General features: G+C 50.9%; 2 protein-coding genes across 2 annotated transcripts in view; one reads left to right on the top strand and one right to left on the bottom strand.

The window, feature by feature from the left end:
* Positions 1–2,222, top strand: part of srpk2 (SRSF protein kinase 2) — a gene marked incomplete at both ends in the record, with an annotated part of 49,167 nt that extends 46,945 nt beyond the window's left edge. Inside the window, 3 exon segments of the mRNA XM_084451407.1 lie at positions 265–357; positions 796–888; positions 2,038–2,222. Of these exon segments, the coding sequence (XP_084307533.1) occupies positions 265–357; positions 796–888; positions 2,038–2,222 (371 nt within the window).
* A 3,037-nt stretch (positions 2,223–5,259) lies between these two features.
* Positions 5,260–10,733, bottom strand: adck2 (aarF domain containing kinase 2). Its single transcript, XM_084450761.1, has 8 exons — positions 9,554–10,733; positions 8,922–9,068; positions 8,686–8,814; positions 8,030–8,125; positions 7,632–7,895; positions 6,489–6,617; positions 5,888–5,941; positions 5,260–5,543 (listed from the first exon to the last, which is right to left on the bottom strand). Exons 1-8 carry the CDS (start codon positions 10,424–10,426, stop codon positions 5,403–5,405), a joined length of 1,833 nt encoding a protein of 610 aa, XP_084306887.1. The 5' UTR covers positions 10,427–10,733; the 3' UTR covers positions 5,260–5,402.
* Positions 10,734–10,996: the final 263 nt, after the last annotated feature.

Here is a 10,996-nt window from a genome sequence, read left to right as displayed (position 1 = left end):
GGGTTGCGAGACACTGATTTACGAGGAAATCAGGCCGCGCTCGACAACCTTTCCGGAGTCGGCTTCCTGCGCGTGTCTCTTGACGTCTGTGTGCGTTCAAAAAAAAAAACCACGCTCCACCTCGCCCCCCTGCGGTGTGGGGGTCCGCTAACACTCACTTCTCTCTTTGACTCTCTCCTTCCTCTCCTCCTCCTTCTCCCCTTCCCTCCCTCCTCTTTCCTTGTGCTCCTGTCCTCCTCCCTTTCTCCTCCCCCCTCCCTGTAGACCACATAGCCCACATCATTGAGCTGCTGGGGTGTATTCCCAGGCACTTTGCGCTCTCCGGAAAATATTCCCGGGAGTTCTTCAACCGAAGAGGTAGCACTGGGGGAACGTTCCGGAAGGGACCGACGCACGCGGAGGCCCGGGGGACAGACACACGGACGCTGAGACGGGGTCTAGGGGGGTCGGGGGTCACAGACTAGGGCGGGGGGGGGGGGACACACAGTACGAAGCGCACGGCAGTGTCGCACTTCGGCACCAGGAAATGGGGGGGAGGGGTTTAGCTGTGGAGGTTTACCACCCAGCGGTCCATGTCCGGTCCGAGTCTGGTCCGTATCCGGCGCGCCTCCGTCAGCCGGTCCGTGTGTCCACGCCCAGGCGCCGCCGCGTTCGTCAGTCCCTCCCGGCGCGTGTGTGTGTGCGTACGTGCGTGTGCATGCTGTAATGCTGTCCCGTGCCTGTTCTCTTGCGGTGGTGTGTGTGTGTGCGCGTGCGTGCGTGTGTGTGTGTGTGTGTAACACCGGGCGGTCTCAGATCACATCGCTCTTGTCACTGAGCTCCTGGGGAAGGTCCCGCGCAAAGTGGTCGCAGCCGGGAAGTACAGCCGAGAGTTCTTCTCCAAGAAAGGTAACGTGGTCGTCGCTAGCTAGCCTAGAAAGCCTGGCTAGCACAACGGGCCGACATGACACCGGAACACTAGGATTACCGTAATACTAGTAATACTAGCGCAGCACACACACGTCAAACTTTGATTCATTACATTACATTACATTACAGTCATTTAGCAGACGCTTTTATCCAAAGCGACTAACAATAATTGAGCCAATGTACTGCTACTTGCCAGAACTCACAAGTGCATCTCCTTTCTAAAACAAGTGACTAAGAGCATAATCTAGTGCTGAAGGCAAAGTGCAAGAATAGCAATCTAAAGTACAGTGCAATATAATATAATACAATAAGTGCTTAGGAGGAAGGATTGTTGTAGTACTTCTTGAAGAGATGAGTTTTGAGCCTGCGGCGAAAGATGGCCAGCGTCTCTGCTGTCCTGACGTCAGTGGGCAGTTCATTCCATATCAGATGTCTCTTTTGAGCGGTCATGCAGAGATGGTCACGAAATGCCGGCTATCCTAACTGTTGTGACGAGAGCCAGCATGAGGAAACGCAAATCGCCGCCACACAGCGCCGACAATCTAGTCACGCTCGACTCGACACTGAACACTTGACACTGAACACTAGTGCCAGCCTAGCACAGACACACCCCACGTTCACTGGTCAGAGAGCTTCAGGTCACCTCAGGCGGACAGAGGTTCGTCCAGGCGCGAGTGTTAACGTGTCTCCGCTCGTCTCCCGGTAAGTGGCACGTGTCTCTCTGTTCGATGTCCTCGTGAGGCTGTGATGTCCTGCTTGTCCTCTGTCTCCAGGGTCTGGTCTGAGCTGCATGGCTTTCTGCTTTTTTATCTCTGCTTTGATCTGCTCTGACTCCTGTTGCTTCCATCTCTCTCTCTCTCTCTCTCTCTCTCCCCCTCTCTCTCTCTCCCCCTCTCTCTCTCTCTCTCCCTTTCTCCCCCTCTCTCTCCCTCTCTCTCTCTCTCTCTCTCCCTCTCCTTTCTTCATTCGCTCCCTCCCTATCTACGCTAACTTCTCCCTGCACTCGATCGCTCTCTCCCTGTCCTTTTCCCTCATCTCTTTCTGAATTTCTCTCTCTTTCTCTCCTCTCATCGACTCTCCCTCTCTCACTCTCCGTCTCTCTCTCTCTCTCTCTGTCTCCCCCTGCAGGCGAGCTGAGGCACATCACCAAGCTGAAGCCCTGGTCCCTGTTCGACGTGCTGGTGGAGAAGTACGGCTGGGCGCCCGAGGACGCCGGCCACTTCACCCACTTCCTGCTCCCCATGCTGGAGATGGTTCCGGAGAAGAGGGCGTCGGCCGGGGACTGCCTCAACCACCCCTGGCTCAGCTCGTAGCAACACCACCCCCCCCTCACCTCCGCCTCCGAGAGAGAGAGAGAGAGAGAGAGGGAGGAGAAAAGGAGACGAGGGAAGGATTGGGCTGTTCAGATGATAGGAATCTCTCTGTCATTGTCATGCATGCCCCCAACACGTATGTACGCACACACACACACACACACGCACGACCCCCACGAGGTTTGCAGAGGGAATAGGGCGAATTTTAGTCCCGCCCAGGTCAAGGCAGCGTCTTCGAGACATCCGGCCCTTTATAACCCCCGCGGTCCGACCACGAGTGACCCGTCCACACAGCCACCGTAGGGGACACGTGTTAAGATTCAGGGGCCACACTGTGAAAGAGCCACTAGGTGTGTTCAGGGTCCGCGTGACCCACGTCCGGGTCCGCTAGGTCACCGACCCCTGGTGTGACCTTGACCACGATGAGCAGGCCCTGACCGAGGTGGCCGTAGGAAGACCCTGACCTGACCATCTTAGCCGCTGGTCTCCGCCAACGCAGACAGCAAGGAGGGTCAACGAGGAGCTCTCTCTCTCACAATAGCAGAATGATGCTGACAGGGCGCATTCCATCTGCCGTGGCCTCGCCAAACCTGCTGAGACACAACCTGTGTGTGTGTTTGTGTGTGTGTGTGTGTGTGTGTGTGTGTGTGTACTGGGCCCGAGGAAGGAGTGATCTCCAGATTAGGAATAGCTCCACTCCTCTCTCTTTCTCCAGCCTACTGCCCCCCCCCCCTCCCTCTCTTTCCAGGCCCCCCCTCCACTGAACTGTTTACATCCCCCCCAACACACACACACACACACACACACACACACTGAGCTGCATGCCCCACCCCAGGCCACTGCAGAGACATAGAGGGCAGCCAGCCCACCAGGGGGCGCTGGATCGGCCACAGACAGACAGAGGGGGACCAAGAACAAAAACATAAGACTGTGTCAGAGTCGGACCGTTTTTGTCTTTAAAGACGTTCTCTGTGGTGAGAACGGTCGAGCAGCATGGATGGGGCCCGTGGATGAGGCCCATGGATGAGGCCCATGGATGAGGCCCGGAAATGAAACTATGGACAGGTGTTGCAGTTGTGCATTTCATTGTTTAGGTTTTTCTTTCCTGTTTGTTTTTCTCTCTTGCCTTTTTCATTTTTAAAGACGCAGGAGCCACATACTACTTCAGCGATGCCCCCCCCCCCGTGTGAGGACCAACGGTCAAGACTAAAGGACACTCCCCCCCCCCTCCCGCCCCCCTTGACATTCCTGACCCCGTCTTTCTCAAACTTTTTCCACCCCCCGCCCCCAAAACAAAGATGGAAGAGTCCTTCTGATTTCCCGAGGCACGTTTACCAGATCTGATTATTCCTCCTCCTATCCCCCTCTCTCGCCCTGCAGAGGAAACCCTCCATTCCAGAGCTTCTCCCGGAGGGGTGGCTTCAAAATGGAGGATGCACTTGTCTTCGTGGATGTCGTTCAGGGATATTTACCTTTGTACAGAACTCTGAGAGCCGCCTCGCCGGGGGAGAAAACGACTACGGATCCGAACAAACACACGCGTCATTCCTTTAGAGCTAGCGGCCAGTGGCCTGAGGATCAGGCCACACAAACAGGTCGGTGGTGGGATGTCGAACTGCGCCACACTGTGGCCGACGACGGTACTGCACTCGCTGCAGCTCTCGGTGCCAATGCTCCAACGTTCCACTCCTCTCTCTCGTCGCTCATCGTCACAATTAGTCCAGTTGCCTATTTTTTCGCAATAAAAATGAGTATAAGTAAAATGGTGAGATATTTTTAAAAAAATATTTAAATTCATTTAAAGTACAAAAAAAAGAAAGAGAAAAAAATAAACATTTCTCTGGTGTTGTGACAGTGACCGAATCTCGTCTTATTGAGGTGATTGTGTTTGTCTGTTAAGAGATGTTTTTATTTCTTTTGTAATTATTATTATATTATTAATATTATTATTGACTTATTTTTTACTCAGTTGTCACCTCTTCCCCTCACACTTGAACAGCGCTGCTCTGTCTGGACACGTGCTGGTGATGAAATTGATCAAGCATTTTTGCAATAAGAGTAAATTATGATGAGTTTTTTCACACCAGAAGATCCAGATCTCACTCTCTCAGCCATGCTGACTGTTCTTCCCGGCATCCACAGAATCGCGTCTCTCGTCTGTGTTTTTCATTGACAGATTTAATAAAATTGTAAATTAATGGATCCTCCCCTTCTGTCTTGATGTGATCTTTGATAAAAGGTTCTGAAATGTACTTTTTTTCCCCATTAAGTTTGATTACAATTCTTGTTCATTAGCATTGATTGGGTGTTATCAACATTTAACAGGCATTTGTTTTATTTTAAATGGATCACATTTTTAAAAACGTATCACATGATGAACAGAGCTGTCAGCATTAACCTAACTAGCGCAGTGCCCGTTCCAATTACTTCACAACACTGCACTTGGGTCCTGAGCAACACACCTGCCGAATGTCAACCTCATACAGCGGCTGGTTCTGGACATTATAGTGATACAGATACAGAGATTCCTACCTCTATAGTTAGATGTGCACTAAAAGGAAGATGAATGCCTTTAGTGAACATTATCTACAACCTCGTCCTGTTAGATGATCATGTAATGATGCAGTGACAGGCATCCACTGCCAATATCCTGAGAACAATAGTCATTCAGCACTATAATAATGGGATAGAAAATGATTATCATAGATGAGACATGGCTGTATATAACATCATGAAAATATCTTTATCTGCTCTAATGTGCTTACATATATGTGCAATTTCCCATTATTAGTACATGAAAGTCAAAGCAGAGAGAAAAAAGTTCAAACTAACACGTTCACTGGGCTCATACCTCACCATCTCAGGCCTGCATCAAACGGACCAGGAAGATGGAGCCAGGCTTAAAAACCCTTCAGGGTGAATGGAGGTTCAGGATGGGTTGTGAGGGGATTCAGGTATCTGGACTCTAACCAGGCAACGATTCACAGCATCAAAGGAAAAGATAAGGTTCTCAGTCAATAACTTGAAATATGAGGTATGATTGACGTCGCCGTTGCTCAGATCTTCCAAGGATCTTGATCCTCAATCCTTAAGTGGAGTCAAATGTGACGGCGCTAAAACTAAGCTCCCTGTGGATTATGATGACGTCTGAGTGAGTGTGTGTGTGTGTGTGTGTGCGCGTCAGATGAGCGAGGCACAGTTCTTGAGCAGCAGGGGCTTGGCCAGCTCCAGGATGTCCAGGTTGGGGTCCAGAGATCTCCCCAGCCCCTCCAGGACCATGATGGCGAACACGATGGACGCAAAGTTGCTCTCCAGCTTCACCTGCAGCAGGTCAACAACAACAGGGTTAGGACTTCCTCACAGAACGCTGTAGAAGCCATGAGAAACATCAAAATATGGAGAGAAAAATACCTTAACATGATTAGGAAATCATTGTAAATGAGACTTTGTTCTCAACTGACTTACCTGGTTAAATAAAGGTTACATTTTTTTTTATTTTTTTTTTAAATCCTCCAAATGTAGAAGGTATGAAAAATATCAAAATACATAGAGAAAAATAACCTAACATTTTTAGGTGACTATACTGTGCGACGAGTTGATGAAACACCAGGCTTCCCTCTCTTTAAAGTGACCTTGTCCAGTGTTAGTGTGGGTCTCTTGTTTACCTTGTGATGGATGAGCAGTCCAAAAACCCGCGACAGCAGCTCGGCCACTTGAATCTGAAAACAAACAGGAGAGATCACGGTGTGTCGTGTTTGGGGTTAGGGTTAACCCTAACCCTAACCCTGGCTCCATGGTTCTAGCCGGTCAAGAGGAGGACCGGCGTGTTCTGGTGAGCACGTGACTAGGGACGCACCGATGCATTGGCTTACGTTGGCCTTGTTGACTGCCATCGGCAAATAAAATGACATTCACCGATGGTAGTGGCCGATGTTATGTCGCAACAATTACAGCTTTTTTTTTTTGCGAAATGCAGAAAGTTCCATTCCAGCTACACTGTGGATAGGTTGTTGTGCTTTGCACAAAAATGTAGAGCCTAATCTTAAAATATGATGCCAGAAATAGTTCACACCTAGATAAAGGTACCTATTATGCAAATGTAACAACACTTCATTTGTTTGTTTCACTGGCACAAAAGGGGGAATAAAAAAGAAATAAACATCGGCATCGGCCGGATTGTTATTTTAAACATCGGCATCGGCCCAGAATTTTTCAATCGGTGCATCCCTGCAGGTGACACAGCGGCCCGGCGGCGTGGCGCTGTACCTTCCCGAGAGACAGAGTGTTGCTGAGGGCGTGGTCCACCAGCTCCGCCATCTCCCTCTTGAAGAGCGGAACATCCTGGCACTCGTTGGCGCGGGCGTGGTTCAGCAGGAGCTCTGCCACACGCTCGCCCTGCAGACGCGGCAGAGTGGAAAATACTTTATTCCTTTATTTTGACGGGACAATGCATTTTGATGGACACAGATACATGAAATGGATGCATTAAAAACATCTATACACGACAATGTGTAAATAAAAAAGCCGGATTTAGCACAGGGCTATATTCCATCCCTAGTCCCCGACATGGATACAGTAGTAGGGGCGGCTGTAGCTCAGTTGGTAGAGCGGGTTGTTCAGTGATCGAAGGGTCAGTGGTTTGAATCCCAGCTCCGACTGTCCACATGTCGAAGTGTCCTTGAGCAAGACACCTAACCCATAATTAATCCCAATCAGCAGGTTAGCACCTTGCATGGCAGCTACCGCCATCGGTGTGTGAATGGGTGAATGAGAGGCCATTGTAAAGCGCTTTGAGTGCCGCTAAGGTGGAAAAGCGCTATATAAGTGCAGTCCATTTACCATTTAGTCTTAAATGCTGAAATTGTTGTATCCGCCCCTCTCCGAACACATGGATACTGTATGAAGTGTGGGGTTAGCGTGTGTCGGGTTAGCGTGTGTCGGGTTAGTGTGTGTCGGGTTAGCGTGTGTCGGGTTAGCGTGTGTCAGGTTAGCGTGTGACGTGTTAGCGTGTGTCGGGTTAGCGTGTCAGGTTAGCGTGTGTTGGGTAAGCATGTGTCGGGTTAGCGTGTCAGGTTAGCGTGTGTTGGGTAAGCGTGTGTCGGGTTAGCGTGTGTCGGGTTAGCGTGTGTCGGGTTAGCGTGTCAGGTTAGCGTGTGTTGGGTAAGCATGTGTCGGGTTAGCGTGTGTCGGGTTAGCGTGTCAGGTTAGCGTGTGTTGGGTAAGCATGTGTCGGGTTAGCGTGTGTCGGGTGAGCGTGTGTCGGGTTAGCGTATTGTCGGATTAGCGTATTGTCGGGTTAGCATGTGTCGGGTTAGCTTGTGTCGGGTTAGCGTGTGTCAGGTAAGCGTGTGTCGGGTAAGCGTGTGTCAGGTTAGCGTGTGTGTGGGTTAGCATGTCGGCGACGCTCACCTGCTTCAGCACCACAGCGGTGAACACGGCGCGGAAGTTGCGCAGGTCGACGTCGCTCAGCTGGGCCACGATCCCGGCGTCCAGGAGAACCAGCTGCAGAGGGGGCGGGCTGGGCCGGACGCTCACCACCACCGTGTCCCAGAGGTCGGTCAGGGCGGCCCTGCCCCCGGCCCCGTCCCCGGCTCCGCCCCCCCCGGCCTCGCCGTGCTGGACCAGGATGTTCCCCGGATGGAGGTCACCGTGAACGAAGTTGTCCACGAACACCTGAACGCACAAAACAACCGCACCCGTATTACAAGACACGTCCCGCACGGATTTAAGGCGCGACCGCGTTTCGACGTGCCACCGTTGGGAATAAGGGTGCGGTCGCGTAGGACGGTAACCGTGCTGAACCTCACCATCTTGAGTATGGTGTCCACTCCCATCCTAGCGATTCTCTGCTTCACCTCCTGGGGGATCTCTGGGCTGAGGTAGTTGGAGATGGGCTCACTTTCCTGGAGGGACAAAAGAGCCAAAAGCCAAAAATAGGTGACTTACTGAACATTAACACTGAACATCACGATCGATGTGTTGTTATTGTTAGTCTGGCTGCTCATATTGAGGTTGTTCATGAAATTTCAGTCTCACCAATGTGTTACCCACACAATTTGTTCTTTTCTGTTTTCCTACCTGACTGTTCTTCCTTAAGTTTATTATTTTACAACTTGTGTGAACTTCTTTTACAGTTCGTTGTCATAAGACCACTACCATTTGTCCTGTATGACATCACTTCCCTGTACCATTCGTCCTGACTGACGTCACTTCCTCTACCGAGACTATAAGATGACGAACACTGTTTCATTCATTCATTCTGAGCTTGAATTACTTCCTGTTTAGAATCATTTTTGCAAATCGTAACACCAGAATAAAACTATCGTCTTGGTTGGATAAACAGATTGACCTCCCACTCGCGTGTTCTTTGATTCTCTAACTTAAACCAAGCTAGATTTTCATTCATAAGGTGGCGCGGCCGGCGTCTGCTCATATCGAGGTGGCGCGGCCGGCGTCTGCTCACCTCGAAGGTTTCCACCAAGACGTTCCTGGTGACGAACGGTCGTAGGGGTGTCGGGAACTTGATGAAATCCACGTCTCTGAAGTTCTCGCGGAACCTCTCGATGTTCCTGGCCTCAAACCGAAGGTCGATCTAAAAGGAGAAATGATGGGATCGTTCATTGAGACGGTAAAAATATAATCCATGGAACCTGTAGTACCAGTGTTACTTAAGTTTAAGAAAAAATCAAACGGTCCGACCTGTTTGGTCATGAGCTTCTCAAACTCCTCCACGATCTCCGGCAGACTGAGCCATTTGAGTCCAGGCAGACAGTTGATGAGCCAGCTGCCCGCTCGCATTAGGAGCAGGTCGATCTCTACCTGCCTCTTGATCCCTGGGTGGAGCACCTGGATGAAGATGGAGACAAAACAAATGCACCCAATCCCTCAGGCGTTTTCACCGACGCGTACCAGTGAACGGTCTCTAGTGAAACGAATCCCATCGCTCATAAGGCTGGGTTAAAAAAAAAAAAATATCGATTCTGAATCCAATCAAATCAAATGATTCAGAATAGATTCATGAATCCCAAAATCGATCTTTTATTTAACAAATAAATAAATAAAGGAATGAATAGTTCATTAATTCATTCAATGATTCATTCATTCATTCATTTTTGGAAATCAGTATCGATACCCAGCCCTAGTATTGATGTGTTGCATAACTTGGCAGTCATGTAAGTAAGGTTCCAGCTAAAAAAAACAAGTTTTATTAACACTAACCGAATCGATATTGAATCTAATCGAATTGAATCGTGAAAATCAATTATGGAATCGGACATCGGAATCGAATCGATTCTTGAAATTCAAATCGATACCCAGCCCTAATCGCTCACCTTAACAGCCACGGGTATGAGACGCTCCTCGGGCACACTCTCTCCATAACGGTCCTCCGGTCCGTCGTCTTCCTCCTTCTCCTTCCTCCTCCCCAGCTTCCACAGCGCCCCCAGCGCCCCCGCCAGCCCGGGGATCTCCCAGGCCTCCATCAGGTCCTCCTTCTCCATCTCCTTCTCCTCCACCAGGGTCTGAAACGCCGGATCTTCCACGGCGTCCACGCGGGCCCAGCCGCGGTACACCTGCGCCACGCACCCGGACCCCGCCGGCTCCCGGCCCTCGAACACGAACAGCCTCCTCCAGCCCCGGCCGAACGCCCCGCCCAGGCAGCGCTCGGTGTGCGCCCAGGAGTGCGGCCGAACGCGCACGTGCAGCCTGGAGAAGCGGTCGCAGAAGTCCCGGGAGAAGACGTCCCTGCGCGTGCTCGCCCACTGACCCAGCTTGATGAAGGTCGGCCCGGAGGTCTCGGTCACCCAGAGGAGAGCGGTCAGCCAGCGAGACGTCCAGCCGGAGGAGAGGAGAGCCAGGGGGTAGAGCAGGAGCAGGGGGCCGAATTTGAGGAGCAGCACCAGGGCACGGAGGCTGAGACGGAGGACGAAGAGGAGTTTGTGGACCTGGATTTTAGCGACGGATTTCCGGTCCGGGGGGCGGGGTGCGAGGGAGGCCTCTTGGCAACGGGCGGGGCAGGGGGCGGAGCTGACGGCGCCCCAGCACAACAGTCCCACTTTGGGAATCTGGGTTAGAATCCGGCCTCGTCTCACGAGACATGTTCTGGTGTTGGGTACGAGTCTGACTCTGGCGATAGTCCCGACTCTGTGGACGGTGTACTTTAGATTTAAAAGAAGTGTTCTTGCGCTGAAAACAGCCATGGCCATATCACATGCCTAATTCTAACAGCTAACTTTAAATAACAAATGCATCAACTAAAAACTAAAACATAGGTTTAAGTTAGTGGACAATGATAATGGCCCGAAACAAAGTCTTGATTAAAACAAGTTATCAAGCTTTGTCAGCAGTCCAAACACGCCCCAGTGCAAAAGCATTCTGCAGTGAGTCCTACTGCGTCTGTCCCATCTGCAGATCGGTCGTGAAGCGGATGGACTCAGCTGAGTCCGATGTGCCAGGTGAGTCTATCCAGATGAGCTTGGTGTGTGTGAGAAACAGCTGGTCTAGGCTGCAAGCTCTTCCCATTACATCCTCTTGATAACGGCCCACTGCAAGTGAAGGGAAATTCAAAGTGAGCTTAAAGTAGATTAACAAGTGTGAGTTATTTAACACAGTACAGCGTGTTTGGGACTTGGTATAGAATACTGTAGTGGGCACCTGAAGGACAACAAGTTAGTGCTACCATCTTTCTTGACAAGGATGAGGCGTGCACCTCGCGATGACCGACCATGTCGGCTGGACACACACACACACCCCAGCCTAGAGCTGTATCAGGACCC

This window comes from Borostomias antarcticus (assembly GCF_949987555.1).
Source record: "Borostomias antarcticus genome assembly, chromosome: 16".
NCBI classification, from domain to species: domain Eukaryota; kingdom Metazoa; phylum Chordata; class Actinopteri; order Stomiiformes; family Stomiidae; genus Borostomias; species Borostomias antarcticus.
The sequence above is the reverse complement of the archived record's forward strand: the minus strand, read 5'-3'. Positions and strand labels throughout refer to the sequence as shown.